Source organism: Macaca nemestrina, chromosome 13, assembly GCF_043159975.1.
Source record: "Macaca nemestrina isolate mMacNem1 chromosome 13, mMacNem.hap1, whole genome shotgun sequence".
In the NCBI taxonomy this organism is placed as follows: domain Eukaryota; kingdom Metazoa; phylum Chordata; class Mammalia; order Primates; family Cercopithecidae; genus Macaca; species Macaca nemestrina.
The window spans coordinates 39,710,538-39,726,535 of NC_092137.1; the positions used below are offsets into that span (position 1 = coordinate 39,710,538).

The 15,998-nt window shown below is 42.3% G+C and overlaps 1 protein-coding gene across 4 annotated transcripts in view; it reads left to right on the forward strand.

Annotated features, from left to right (window-relative positions):
- The first annotated feature begins 2,683 nt into the window (after positions 1-2,683).
- Positions 2,684-15,998, forward strand: part of LOC105464884 (transmembrane protein 178A) — a 53,497-nt gene continuing 40,182 nt past the window's right edge. Inside the window, exon 1 of one of the 4 annotated variants that reach the window (XM_011713000.3) lies at positions 2,684-3,071. Coding sequence is in view for 3 of the 4 variants with exons in the window: in XM_011712997.2 (XP_011711299.1) it covers positions 3,703-4,102 (400 nt within the window). In the remaining variant the exon portion in view is untranslated. Of the gene's footprint in view, positions 3,072-3,643; positions 4,103-7,741; positions 7,887-11,404; positions 11,605-15,998 lie in introns of those variants that run through there. The other 3 variants (XM_011712997.2, XM_011712998.3, XM_071076593.1) reach the window with 3 other exon arrangements.

Sequence of the window (15,998 nt, forward strand, 5' to 3'; positions counted from 1 at the left end):
GAAATCATGGGGGCCAAGGAGGAAGCTGTAATATAATACAGATGTGAGGGGTAGAGGCATATTAAGAGCAAGTGGTAGAAATGTAGAGGAAGGAGTGGATATAAAAGAAATTTCAAAGGAAAAATCTCTCTAACTTTGTCAATGTGATAGATAATTCTAAAATACTGTGTCTGCATGAATTGAGTGATATAACACCAGCAAAAGAGTTGAGGAGGGCAGTTGGACCACAAGGAAATATGAGACTTTAATTTTTAATATCTTGAGCCCAATAATACAGTAAAATACCCAGGTGGAAATTCTCCGGCTCTCCCTGTCATATGAGGGATACTGTTTTTCTCTGAGGGATGCACTGCGGATATTGGATCTGGAGATGGCAAAGAGAAATTTAAGACAAGTAAAGAACAAGCCAAGTTTGAAAACATCGAGGTCATAGCATAGCCGAAGCTAAGATATGCCAGGTGTTCTGGCTGGATATTTGATCTCCCATCATCTTGACTCCATACTGAGCTAAATGGCCTCCTACATTGATTATATTCAGGCATAGACTTTTCCTTCCACACATCTACAGCTGTCCAGCTCATAGTCAGTCATTAGAACATGTTAACTTTACGACTTAAAAATGTACAAAAATACTTATTTTATAGTGGCCTAAGATATTGAAGCCTCCAAATGTATGAAGTAGACACTAGGCCAAAGAGGTATTCTCTGACCGCAGTACGAATATCTCTGATATCCTCTTGGCAAAGTTTAACTCATCCTTTAAGAACTAACTCAAAAGTTACTGTCTGTATGTAGCCCGCCTGACTCCCCATGGCAGTAGGCTCTTCATTGTCCGTGTTCCCATAACACGGTGTTCTCTTTTATTTTTTTTTTTAACTACAGCATTTACCTCTCATTCTGTCTATGCATCTGTTTCTCGCCACTAGGCTGGGAGTATCTTGAAGATGGGCACCACTTGCTCATCTTCATATTTTTCACTGCCCTAACAGAGTAGGGGGCTACTGGGTGATAGTTCATTGTTGGAAGTATCCAAAAGGGGAATCTGAAAAACATAGATGGAGCAATGTGCCGGTGCTGTAGCGAAATCTGTGTACACATCATATGCCACATCCCTGCTGGCACCGCTAATGCTGTACCAGCAGAGGCAGTGCTCCCATTACATACTGCTGGCCCATATTTGTAATGTGTGACATTTTTTATGAAATACTGTCAAGGGCAATCCATCATATAGTAACCTTTGGATTATATGCTGAGACTGGTCTTAAACATAGACATAAATGAACTTCAAGAATAATGCTATTTTCTAAAAAGAGTATGATCAAAGAGTTCTAGCTAGGAAAATGATACAGAATGGTAAGTCCTTTTAAATTAAACAGAAGTGCCTTAAAAAGAGGTTTTCTTCTGTCTAGCTCCAGCTGAAGATAGGGTTATTGTGTGAAGATGATTAGGCGACTCTGGAATGTGGCTGAGTATTTATTTCTTGTAATACATGAGGTGAAGACTTGAAAAGGGGATGAGGCCTTGCTAAAGGCTTGACAACCCTTGGGGCTTGCAAGGTTTTGATAACTTTATCTCAAGATGCATTTTTAAAAAATAAAAGAGCACATGATGAGTGAATTTCAGATGTCAACTGTGGACCCACAGTTAAAGGCATTCTCTCTGCCTATCCATTAAGAGCTAGGATTTTATACATATTATAGAGTATAAATTAAAGAAAGCTTCTAAATCTTATCATTTTTGTGTAAATCCAGATAAGACTCCTTTGATGAGCTTAGTGTTTCCTGTGAAGAAAAAGCTTATAGGTGAGAGGAACACTAAAATTATAATTCTTTGTCTTCCCTAATTAGACTAGAGCTCACCATAGATCTTGCTGAAACTGTGAGAAAGTCCAGGCAATAATTCACATTGTCAGGTCAGCAGAAATGGGAACCGGGGTCTGATATAACTGAAAGATTTGCTTAAGCGATCTATCTATGAACTGAACAGCTCAGAATAGGCACAGGATCTTCATTGGAAATGTACCCTCTGAAGATGCTAAACACAAACAGCAATGAAAATAAATCCCAGCAAGAGCCTTATACCACCTTTACAGATGTCATTCTAGAGGAAGGATATAAAGCATATTAATACCAATTGATGTAGGGCACTAATTAATAAGTCCCATTAAATCATGGAATAATGACATTTAGTATATAATGAATGCCTCATAATTTCTTCATCATTAATATTTCATAGCATAAGAACACAAGCATTTTCATCCCTGGGCCAATGCAGCATGGTTTTCTGTCTCCGACATGATCACAAGGGCACATTGAGTGGCACGAGTGTATTGCACCTCTGTGGTATAGACTGACTATACCGCGCAAATGATTAACTCTTAGCACCCCGGGTCCTAGCATTTCCTCATTTTAGAAAATGTGAATCTGCCTGTTATTCTTGGAAGTAACCTCTGTGACTGGAAGACGGCAGAACTGCCCCAGGCTCAGGTGTTGACTTTGGTGTGTAGCATTGCTTTGTTATTGACCCCGACCCCCCAGCCCAAGAGGGAAACCTACATAGGAGAAAATCATTACTTTGATTTATTACTGGGGACTTGCTGTATGCAAAGGCAATAATCACCTCATGGAGCAGGTGCCACTGCCAGGGTTCATTGATTCCAGGCTCCTCTAGAAATTCCAGGAGGCCAGTGAGTCTGGCGGGAGATGGAGGTAGTCAACGAAAAAAGAAGTCCATCTCATAGCAGGTTGAAATGAAGTGGGAGAAAAATCTCTGGTCATCATTCTATCGCTCCACTGACACTCGGTGTCTTTTCTTTCAGAAGAGGGGCTTGAGCAGAGAGAATGCTTAGAGGCTAAGCGATGGGCATGTGAGAGGGAAAGCAGCGACAGATAGAGCTGGCTGCCTAGGGGTCTCAGAGGCTTCATCCTGCAGGTGGCAGGACAAAGGGTCCTTCGAGCTCCAGATCAAGATTCCAAGGAGTTAAATGTTACCACGCAGCCCGACCTGGATGGGATTTGCTCCTGGGTACAAAACGGGACACTGATCAAAATCAACTTGGACAAGTGACAAGAGTGAGTCTGATGTCGGTGGATGTCTTTTAAGGTCGTTGGAGGGAAGAGGACGGGAGGGGTGTGCTGAGGGGTAGGTGGAGAGAGGCACCGAGTCCAGAGCCGGGATATAAAGGCACCAGGAGCCGGGGAGCAGAGGAGCAAATGAGTGGGGGAAAGAGCGAGAGGAAGAGTTGGAGAAAAGTCGAGGGAAAGTAGGGACAGGGTTAAGGAGAGAGAGGAGGATGAGGGCGGCGAGGAGAGATTAAAAGGGGAAGGGGGGGTCGCTGGAGAGGAGGGCGGACTGTGGATCGGAGGTAGGGAGAGGGGCGAGGGGAGGGCGCGGGGTGGGGGGCGCCGGGGCGAGGAGAGGGGGCTGGGGAAGAGGAGGGGGACAAGAAAGCGAGAGCGGCGCAGGGGAGGGCTAGGAGCCCGGGGGCCGGGCCGGGGGCGGGCGGGCGGGCGGTGGGAGGCGAGATCAGGCCGGGGGAGAGGGAGCGAGCCGGGCCGGGCGCGCAGGGTGGGGAGGCCGTAGGAGGGAGGTGGGGGGCAGGTGGGGGGAAGAGGGAGGGAGCGGGCGGAGAGCCGGGGCCAAGTGCATTGTGTCTGGCGGCGGCGCGCGAGCCCACCGGCGGCTGCGGCGGGGCGGGAAGCCATGGAGCCGCGGGCTCTCGTCACGGCGCTCAGCCTCGGCCTCAGCCTGTGCTCCCTGGGGCTGCTCGTCACGGCCATCTTCACCGACCACTGGTACGAGACCGACCCCCGGCGCCACAAGGAGAGCTGCGAGCGCAGCCGCGCGGGCGCCGACCCCCCGGACCAGAAGAACCGCCTGATGCCGCTGTCGCACCTGCCGCTGCGGGACTCGCCCCCGCTGGGGCGCCGGCTGCTCCCGGGCGGCCCGGGGCGCGCCGACCCCGAGTCCTGGCGCTCGCTGCTGGGGCTCGGCGGGCTGGATGCTGAGTGCGGCCGGCCCCTCTTCGCCACCTACTCGGGCCTCTGGAGGAAGTGCTACTTCCTGGGCATCGACCGGGACATCGACACCCTCATCCTGAAAGGTGAGCGGCGGGCGCTCCCCGCGTCCCCGGCGCCCGCGCGTGGAGCGCAGCCCGCGGCTTCCCAGGGGCGCGCCGGTCCCCGTGGCCCCCTCTCTGCCGCGGCCCCGCGCCCCGGCGCATTCTTGCATCCTTCCCGCCGCCTCCAGCCTTTATCTCGTCCCTTTCTTTCCCCTCTGCCTCCCCTCTTCTCGCTCTCCTTGACTCGCTTCTTTCGTCCTCACCCTGCGCGTCCTTTCAAGTCCGTGCCGCACCTCCCGCCTCTGTCTCCTTTCCTGCCTTCGCCTCCCTTTCCCCGGTTCTCTCTCTCTCCCCGTCTTCTCCGCCTTTGTACACCTGCCTGACATGTGTGTCTTTTCTTGACGCTGCTCCCCGTGAGGGGGACTAACCGTCAAAGACTCGACTTTTCTCAACCGGGCTCCTTCCTTCAAGTTGTGCTTTCCTTTTGGAAATACCGTTTGGAAGAAAAGTGGTGCCAACCTCCGAAGAGGGGGAAGGGGCTTTCCCTGTATTGTAAGGATGCTGGTGTCAGACAGAACTGATGTGGTCATCCCAGCCTGGCGGGGCTGATGGGCAGCGAAGGAGGCCCTGGAACCTTCCTCCACACCCCTGAAATGCAGGGTGTGTGTAGATTAGACTTCAGAGACCAATCGTTGGCTGGTGGAGGCTGCCCAAGGCAGATAGGACACCTGCTTTCCAACCTTCCTGAGGACCCCATGTCTCCACCCTTCTCGCTGTCCAGGCACTGAGGAGAGAAAACGCCCTCACCCTTTAAACTAGAGCTGTCCAGATCTGGGCACTCACTCTCTGCTTATCACTCTGTCTTCTGTTCGTGGTACCTTGTCAGGTTGTTTCTGTTGTTTGTTTTGTTTGGCACTGAGCTGTAGAGCATCAATTTGTTCTTCTGAAATCTGTGCAACACCTGGCTTCTGCGAATGCTATCAGATAGTTTGATTTTTTTTTTTTTTTGGTAATTCCATTCATGTAAAAATATTCAGTGTGACAATTTGTGAAGCTTCCTTTAACTTTCAGAACTTGATTCAATATATTTTTCCCCTCTGAGATGAAAAAAAAAATCAACATCTCTTCTCTTGGACTCATGATGTCAAAAAAGAAAAAGTCCAAAATCAGTACATTTTAATATTTAGTAGTCATTCAGGAAAACAAACGGACAAATTTGTGTTGAGTTACAGTCTGCAACGGAATGACATAGAAAAGAGGGGGTTAATAATGTGTTGGCCTTCAGAGTCTTGTTAGTTGGCGGATTCTTCATTTCTCAAACATGTCAACTTCCTCCTTCCCATGGCTAACTCAGCTGGGGACTGCCATCCAAAATCTGTCTGCGTGTGGAAGGACTCCAGCACTTTTGGGGGAATTGGATACGGTAAAATCTTCCTTTGGGAAGTGCACCATTTTCTTTTCTCTCCTAACTTGCATCCAAATCTGATTTCTCCTCATGAAGATGCTGCATAATTAATTCTGATAGTAGCATAGTACATGAACAAACTGTAAAAGCTGAATGTGGAGGCTCAGTTATGGAGTGCTCATTTAGGCAAGGCAATTTTGAAAGCTAAGCAGTGTAGTCTGTCTTTGGAAATGACAGAACTGCATTTCCTTACACTTTCTATGCTTAGAGTATTTGATTGCATGTAAATTGGATATAGAGCAATCCCTGAAACAGCAGGGCAGAGTCCAACCTACAGTAGAAGAGGGACCCCCACAGGATATTGCACCATGCCTCTGGAAATGCCCTGGCTAGCTGAGGTGCCTGTTCCTGGGCAGTCCAGGGTCAAATAATCATAGAGGTGGAAGGACTTTAGAGGTCATTGAAGTTGAACATCTACTGGTTGTTCAAACTCCCTTCTACAGTCTTTCTGACAAATGGTTACCTAGCCCAGTACTTCCATAAGACATAACTCATATACTCGTTAAAAGAACTATATTTTCCCAGTCATGAATGCCTATTTTTAGATGAGAACAATCTCAGATTTATAATATTGATGGTGTTTAGCTTATCTTTTGTGTAGAACACTGAAGAGTTCTAGGTTGTGAGCAGAAGATATGGGCCTCATTGCTGGCTCTGTTGCTAAATTGCAGTGTGTTCTCCAAGTATCAAGGCCTTCTTCGCCTTCAGTTTCCTTGTCTGTGGTATTATTAGGAGAGATGACTATTCTTTAGAGAATTTTCTAGTTCGCATATCTGTCATTGTTATAATTAAGAACAATGTAAATTTAGCTTCTTACAAAGTTAATGAGCTGACGCTATTAAGGAACGAGGAGTTTGGAGGAAAGAACAGGCATTGGTACATTATAGGATCATAATTTGTTGTTTGGGAGATGTCCAGAAATGCCTTGCAACATTGCTACTAACCAACCTTGGGCTAGTTACATAATTCTTCTAGATCTCAGTTTCATCATCTGTGAAATGTATGGGTGACATGAACAGCTTTAAAATTCTGAGTCTATGAATAATTTGAGAAAAGAAAATGTCACCAACATTTTCCTGTCTCAAAGATGATTTTGGCACCCATATTAGGCAAACATTGTCACCTTTGTTTTGGCATCTGACATTAGTGGCTGTGGTATGAATTTCTTAAATGAGCCATTTATAAAACTAGAAATTAACACTATGTCTAATTTTAAAATTTGAGCAACTAGAGTCCCAAGTTCTATTCTTTCTTCTATGCATTACCTTGTTTATGAGTCTTAGCATCGTTTAGAAATTTTAATTGTAGGAAATGAAGAAAAGTTTTTTCAGATTGGAGAGTGGGGAGGGGTGGAAAAAGGACTTAAGAACTGCCTAGCATACTTAGTGAGCTTCTGAGAGGCAAAGATGTCAGGTCTAGGTCCACAGGACCTAGAGGGCAAAGCTGGGAGTTAAATGAGGAGTACAGGGAAGAAAATGTAGAGCTGATAATATGGAAAACATTCTCATAATAGGAATTATTTACATTTCCTATCACTGGAAGCAAGACAAGAGAGAGATATTTCTGAGAGATGTACAGGACATAGAAACATGCAATGTGGGCAATAAGAGATTAATTTAGAAATATGCACAGACTCTACAATATTAGTCTACTTAAGATAAATCACTGGAGCTAGAAAAGCATTTATCTCAACGGGATAAATATTTAGGAGAATCATCAAATTCTTGTTTTCACACTCTCATTATGATGCTAGTTCACTTCTATCTAGCCTAGACCCTGGAATGGTCTGGGCTTGACCTTCAGCCAGAACCTTCAGTAAGAATAGAGGTAAAGTTATTGATAAGCTCATTAAAAACCAAGACTAGAACCCTGTGCTATTCTACCAGACTGACAAATAAAACAATACAAAATATTTGCCAGCATAGTTTAAACATAGTTGTCTTTCTAGCAGCAAATTCTCTTAACAGTACTATATTGACCAATCCACACTTCACTATCTTGTTCACTGGGATAACATGAGAACTTATCAAATGCTTTAGAGATATTACATTCATACTGTATTTCCATATTTACTATCCAATTCAGTAAATGCCCATTAGAAGCCTATTATGTACAAGGTAATGCTAGAAGATTTTGGCTAAATATGTGGGGGTTCTTTTGTGTTTAAGTTGGTCAGATGATTCTCAATTAGTCTTCCATATATGCCCTTTTTGCAGCACTGGCTAACTTTTGATGCCGAGGAAGCTTTGCTGGTCCAAGTAAGGACTGACTTGGAAAAGTATGCAAATGAAATCAGCCTTCACCCAACAACTTGAGTGCTGGAATAGTTGAACAAAATGGACTTAAAGCCTAGGGCTTCAGGTACCTCTGTGGCACTGGGAATGTTGTGAGGTGTGGGGATGGGGGTTGAAAGAAGTCTTTAGGTGTAAAAATCTGTAAGGTAAGTGAGTGTGTCATGGATTACAAAAGGATGCCAAGAAATGACAAGTGACCTAAAGATAGTTCTTCATTAATTCATCCATTTATTCACTCAACAAATAGACATTGGAGGTTGGTTATTGTATCAGGTGTAGCAGATACAGGAGTGAATAAAATGGATAAAAATCCCTGCCTTCATAGAGTTTATTTCAAGGAGTGGAGTTTGTATTTCCTAGTGGGTTATATTATAACTACTCTTAGTAGGTCGTAGGACCAGGGTGGGAGAATACTTGGGGATGGCTGATAGCACTGATGGGTAAACGACAGAAAATACAAGGCAGAGTGATTGCATGCAGCATCCTTTGGGGGACTCCTAGCTGTTCTCTCCCAAGTGCAGTATGTTTGTTTCAACTACTGGATGAATAGGAAGACAGGACAGATGGAAGGAGACTCAGTTGAAAACATTATGCAATGCTTCTTTCAGTTCTTGAAAACACTGACTTTAATAAATAAACATTGATGTGACTTGCAAATACATTATGTAGATCTTTGGAGAAATCAATTTTGAATAGAAATCAGAGTCATAGAAATGACATTAGAAGTTCAACTGTTCACACTAGCCTTTAACTTTTAATGAAACATTTTCATTAAAAACAATTAACATTATTTTCTATTATATATACTTTGTGCGTGTCAATGAAATTCTAATATTACATATTATCTGCAATAAAACTGAAAATTAATGTTGTGTTTTGTTTTTATAAAATTAAAAATCATAGGATTTCAGAAATGTGAAGATTCTAAGTCTGTATGCACAATGTCGACCTGTATAAATCATCTGGGTTTGAATTCTTGAAACTTGGAACAGAACGTGTTCTTGTGGTTGGAGAAGCATTTTTCCTCTAATGAGATAAACAGATATCAAAGACAGTGGGACATAAATACTTTGTCATTTTGTTCTCTGTAAGAAAAGGAAAGTGAGAGATTTGGTAGGAATTCACTGGGTCTGCTTTTCACTCTGCTCATGATTTATCTGCTTCTCCTATTGCTTATTTCCTATGAAATTAATAGTCTGTACAGGACCCACCAAGTTCTACCTGACACAGAAATAGATTGATGATTTTCTTCAGCTCGTTTGTAGACCAAAGTATAATTTGTGTTAGAATAATTATCTTCCAAGAGCAAATATATCTAGGGAAGCTGAGAAACCAGCACCGTTTCTCCTCCTTGACCCAGTGGTTCACAGATTGTTCTCAGACCTTCTCTTGGGCTAAAAGATGCTGCTGGTAAAAGGGATTCTTCAGTTTTGGGGGTTCTGGGGATACGATTAAGACTTCATTTTTCTTTCCCTCTTTACTTCTCAAGGCAAGTAGTCTCTGAAATTCTTTTGAGCATCACTCTGTGATTTATGTTTATTCATTTTTAAATTATGTGCATGGACTGTACTGACACATACATCATAAAACAGGCAAAAGCAAATTTTGAAGGGATGTGGTAATAAATAGATATAAATAGAAGTTCAACTATTTTCCTGCTACTGTCCAAAGAATTTCATGTGCACCCCTGGCATGTACACACCCCACTCTCAAGACTGCTTCTCTCACTGCTCAGAGCCAAGTCTCTCATCTGAGCAGAGGAGGAGGGATTTTTTCCTATCACAGCTGAAATTCATGGCGGGTATCCCAGTGTGCTGTTATATCACACACATTTATCTTGCACAGGGGAGAGAAGAAGATGCATTTTATTTCTGTATCAATTCTGACATTAGGCACAGTATTAAATGAGCCCTTTTTGATTAAACAACTGCTAGCTCATACTACACAACTCTTAATGACTAGATTTGTAGTTTTAGCTTGTTCCACAGTATGCTGAGGCTGAACATACCCAAGTGTGATATTCAATGTTTCAACACATTCTATTGCTAACAATCATGAAGGTTATCTTGAATAGAAATTAAATTCTTGCCACTCTGCCATCAAAAGAAGACACTTGCTTCCATTCTTACTATCAGCACACAGGAATTGTCTTTTAAAAGTAACTTATGAACACAAAAGTGGATGGTACTTTAAGTGGTTTGTGATCAAAATTGCCAGAATCAATGACATTTTCATTCACTATGTTTCGTGGATAACATTTAGCAATGGCCTTGAGGGGAAAAAAGGAAGAGTTTGCTATGTCATAGAAAGTTCACATCCAATTATACCCGAGTTGCTGTGGTTTTTTTCCTTAGCTACTGATTTTTCTTCTTCAGATAGCAAAAAGAGCCCTCCAACCCCATCAGGCAGACTGCTCATAATTGTAATTGCAAATGTTCTTTTTTCATTTTTTTGAGACAGGGTCTTGCTCTGTCTGTTACCCAGGCTAGAGCTCTGTGGCATGATCATAGCTCACTGCAGCTTTCAACTGGGCTCAAATGATCCTTTCACCTCGGCCTCCCGAGTAGCTGGGACTACGGGTGTCTGCCAGCACACCTGGCTGATTTAAACAAACAAACAAACAAACAAACAAACAAACAAAAACTTTGTAGAGATGGGGTCTTGCTATGTTTCCCAGGCTGGTCTCAAACTCCTGGCCTCAAGAGATCCTCTTGCCTTGGCCTCCCAAAGTGTTGGGATTACAGGTGTGAGTCACTGGGTTTCCCTCACCTAATAAATGTCCTTGATTGCTATAAAAGATCAGCTTTTGTTGGAGGAGCATCTGGACATTCCATTCCATTGAGAAAATGTCAATGCTAAGTGTGAAATGCTAGGGAATGGGAACATTGAAGGAATTTAGGTGGGTCACAGGGTTTCCCCAACAGTTACCAAGAATGAACTTTGCTTTCAGCTTTGTGTACATCTGTAGTGCTGTGCGTTCCAGATAATCAGATTATAATTACAGATCATATAATTGCAGATTATCATATTATAATCACAGATTATTCATGCCAAGCAAACCATGACCTCCGACTGGCCATCTCTTCATGCCCTGAGCCTTCCTTTCTTATGTTTACCTTATCATTCAGGGATATTCCACTGTCCTTTGATTCTCGATTGTGTGCACATCTATGGTCCATTTTCTTATATTATTTCCTGGTTAAAAGAATAAAAATAAAATCAGATTTGGTCTGGTCAGCCTCTTCATTTCCCATTCCCTCCCAATAGCAATGATGGGATGGAAGAAAAAAGCTGAAACCAGTGACAGTGGAGGATTGGCAAATAATACAAATAGCAAATGTGTCTCCTTTGGAGTAAAACAGCTCAGTATTTGGGGGTAGTTCAGGTAAGATCATATCTTTAGGTTTAAACAATTTTTTTTTTCTACAGTTACTATTTTTTTTTTAAAACCACATCATCGATATTGTCTAAAACTTTGCAAAGCTAATTGTAAAGATTTTTATCAAAATGAATTTGTAAATAGAAAGTGAAATTTATCTTCTTAAACTAGCAAAATTTATGAGTTTATCTTTTACTCTCTCATAGTGTTTCCCTGTGGTTAAAAGTGATTGCAGTGATTAGTCTGTTTTATTGCAAGTTTTATTCATAACTAAAAGGATGCAACAGAACTTCTTGGAGCATGAGAGAGTCCGCCTCGGCCGTCGTCATGAAGCTGACAGCCTTTGTTTGCTGTAGAGTCATGGGAAACTACATGCTGCACTCCATCTTTCTTGTAACTCCGCCAGGTAGCTGATTGCAGACCCAACAGTAATGTCATGGGGACACCCATCAGGGAATGCATTAGCAAGTGAACAAAGGGGGACAATATAAACCATATTTTAGTTTCTGTTATCTTTAATTACTGAGGACACAGTGAATTATTTTCTATAACTTGCTGGATGTCCTCCAGTGTTCAGACTTTTTAATATTTTGTTCATAGGTAAAAATCAATCAACTCATTTTTACCCTAAGAACCTGAAGGATGTAATATATTCCCTTTTGGTTTCACCAAGTGATTTGACATTCTATAGATAGGGAAGAGACTCCAGAAATGTAAGTAGGAAATTCTGAGTGTACAGATAATTCCAGAAGGCTTAATTGTCTCTTTACAACAGGTCACTCAAATGCAAACCCACACCATGCTTCCATCTGCCTTGCGAATAAGTACTAACTTGCATTCTTAAGGTCTGTGACAGCAGAACTAGCAGGGTAGGGGCAGTGGTGGATGGGAGGCTATATTAGGCTTGGATCTCTTTTGTCTACATTTTAAGGAATTTTTATTTGGTGTGGGGGATGTGAACACTTGCTTCACTCAACAAATGTTAAAAATGAATTTTTTTTTTTTTTTTTTTTTTTTATAGAAGGCTGCTTAGTGAAAAACATGGGTGTTAAGTCCTCCAGGTCCTATGGGAATGTGCTTTCCCTAACTACACCCAGAGTAGTGAGGAAGGGCGTCTGAGTGAGTGGGAGCAGGCTGCTGGTTAACTTGAGTTTCAATGCCTTTTTTTAAGCTCTCACAATTTTGAAAGCTGCTTACAGTAATATTTACAATTAGAATTTTAAGTATGTGCATCCTGTTAAATGTTATTCAATGAGCTATCCTGGAAAAACAACAACATCAATCACATGTCTTATGATTCGAAAATTATGAAACAGATGATCACAGCCACAGTTTGACATAGCAGAAGATAAACTGTAGGGTGGGGGGAACAAAAAACTTACAATGGCCAACTGGAACAACTGAACCTATGGCAATTGGAGCTCAATATCTGTTTTATGCCACTGATACTTAAGAACCATTTATTCCAGGTGATCTAATCCTTAGCATCCAACACATTGTAGGAAAACTTCTCTTGGTGTTCAGACAATGGAAGTTTGGTTGAAGGAAGCTACAACTTACAAGTATTGGAAAAACAAAGAGATAGGCTGAATTAAAGAGTGGCGGGAAAAGCAACAGTGACTGCCAACATGAACAGTTCTTAAAAATATTGTCTTTTTCTAAGATACTTGCACATGCATATTTATGGCAGCACAATTCACAATTGCAAAATCATGGAACCAACCCAAGGGCTCATTAATCAAAGAGTGGATAAAGAAACTGTGGTATATATACATACAATATAATATTACTCAGCCATGAAAAGGAATGAATTAAGAGCATTTGCAGTGACCTGGATGAGACTGGAGACTATTATTCTAAGTGACGTAACTCAGGAATGGAAAACCAAACATCGTATGTTCTCACTGATCTGTGGGAGCTAAGCTATGAGGACATAAAGGCTTAAGAATGATACAATAGACTTTGGGGACTTGGGAGGAAGAGTGGGAGAGAGGTGAGGGATAAAAGACTACAAATACGGTGCAGTGTTTACTGCTCGGGTGATGGGTACACCAAAATCTCACAAACCACCACTAAAGGACTTACTCATGTAACCACATACCAACTGTACCCCAATAACTTATGGAAAAACAAAATTAAAAAAATTTAAAAAATTTTTATTTCTCTTCGAATTTGAAACAAAAAAGACACAAAGAAACTGTTTACTATACAGCAGTAAAAGATAAAATCCAGCCAGAAGCTATCTTCTGAAGAAGCATCAAAGTCTTTGTATTCCTTTCTCTTTTTTTTTCTCGAGGGTTACCTTTTCCTTCTGAAATTCAAGTTGATAGGAGGAAAATAAGCACGTGTAGAATAAAAAATTCATAGAATTGAAAGGAATTTCAAGCAGTGATTCTTACCTGATTTTTATACTATAATGTGGGTGATAGGTGATTTGCACTTGGGCTGCAAAGTCCTGTCAATTACCCACAAAACCTGGCATACCAGCTCTAACTGCCTCCATTTCTCTCTGAAACCATATTATCAGAATGCCTGCGAGCAAGGGGGATGTTATTATCAGCATAATCTCAAATGGGTTTTAATTTGTAAGACAGAATATATTGCTTGGAAGGAGCAGGCCCTTTGATGTTTGTTTAGAAGATGTAGGGGTAGGGGCTTCATCCAGATTGCGCATTTTCAAGTGTTGGGGGTATACGGGGAGCTGCAGGTGGGTGCTTCAGTCCCCCAAAGTCATCTCTAGGCACCACCACTGATTTGGAAAATTGGCAGCTGTATAAATAATTTGTTACCTGCTAGTCCTCTGAACAGGTCCCAACACACCTGATTTGGGAAAGTTCAAAAATAATGACAGGAGAAAGCATAAAAGGGCACAGTTTTGCATGCCATACACATGTGACAGTTACTGAAATAAACAGGTCTGAGAGCCACTGAGAGGCGTGAGACAGAGTAGTTCCCTGTTTACTTAACCACTGATACGGATGATTCTGCAGTAATATTTTGATGATGCCATGGGGGAAAGTGAGTGCTGCTTGCTAATAGGCCCCAGATTGTAATTTTGGAAATTTGTGGCGTGGGTGTTTTTTAGAGCATGTTTTTATTTCTAAGTTATCACACAGTTCTTGTTTTCACGTTCTTCTGGCTGTATTTACAGGTTAAAATGCCAGACTACTTTTTTTTTTTTTTCCTGGTCAGGTATTCTTCCATACATGTAGTCTTCTGGAGTTGTTATTTATTTCTTAAAAATGATTTTCTTTTTTAGAGACAAGGTTTCATTCCGCTGTCTAGACTGGAGTGCAGTGGTGCAATCATAGTTCACTGCAGCCCCAAACTCCTGGGCTCAAGTGATTGTCCCACCTCAGCTTCTGGAGTAGCTAGGATTACAGGCATGCTCTACCATGCCTAGCTAATTTTCTTTTTAAATTTTTTTCTTTATTATTATACTTTAAGTTCTAGGGTACATGTGCATAACATGCAGGTTTGTTACATATGTATACTTGTGCCATGTTGGTGTGCTGCACCCATCAACTCGTCAGCACCCATCAACTCGTCATTTACATCAGGTATAACTCCCAATGCCATCCCTTCCCCCTCCCCCCTCCCCATGATAGGCCCCGGTGTGTGATGTTCCCCTTCCCGCATCCAAGTGATCTCATTGTTAAATTTTTTTTGTAGAAACAGGGTCTTGCTTTGTTGACCAGGTTGGTGTCAAACTCCCGGCCTCAAGCGATCCTCCCACCTCGGCCTCCCAGTGTTGGGATTATAGTTATTTCTAAACCAGGTCAGATACAGCAGTATTTCTCATTAGATATGAAACATTATAATTTGGGTTGTGGGTGTAATTTTAAAATATGTAGTTGATAAAGTGCTTGATAAACATTTATCCACTCAGTTGGGTGGGCCTTTAAGTGCCCAATAACAGAATACCCAAATAAAAATGACTTAGCCTACAAGGAAAATGTATTACCTGGTGTAACAGGAAGTCTGGAGAAAGCCTGCATGTGGCTAGTTAATTAAAGAGATTCAATGCTTTTGGGCTTAACAGACCCAAGGTAGGCAATTTTGTCTTGAGCTGTGTCTCTACCTGGTCATGACAGTTCTGTGAGTTGCTAGTTGTGAATTCTGTGAGTGATCTAGGAAACAGAAGAGGCCAGGCCCCTTTTTCTGATGTCTTCTTTTACAATAAATGTAATTTCCCAGAAGTCGTCCAGCAGTCTTCCCACAGGTCTCATTGGCCAGAATTATGTCATGTGACCATTCTTAAAGCAATCCCTGGCAAGTGGAACGGACCATGATTTTCTTAGACCAATCAAGCTGCAGTGCTGGGGCTGGAGAAGGGCCCAGTCTCCCCAGGAAGCACTTGGCTGGTTGACAGCTGAACAAAATCTGGCTTTGGTTAGCCAAGGAAGAGGGGCTCCAGCGAGGCACACAAGATAGAGCCTGAAGCAGCAGGGGTCTTCAGGTGGCAGCGCCATCCTGCCTATGGTCATTCCATAGTAGGAGAAGACTGAGAGGAGAACTCAGATTTCCTCCCAGCTTTTCCAGATCTACTGCTTTCTCCACATACTACCCTAATAGACACATGGAAGTGCCCTGAAAGCCCTGTGTTTTTCTTTTTGAAGAGCTGTTTGAGTCTCTTTAATCTCTAGAGACTCAGAAATTGCATGATTAGTTCCAAGGAGGCTTATTTATAATTGCACTATTAAAATGGAAGGTAAAATGTTCAAAATTGTGCATTTTAGGGAATATTAATGTACTCTAAGATCAGAAGGTGCAGTTGCTATGAATTTAATACACATTGGA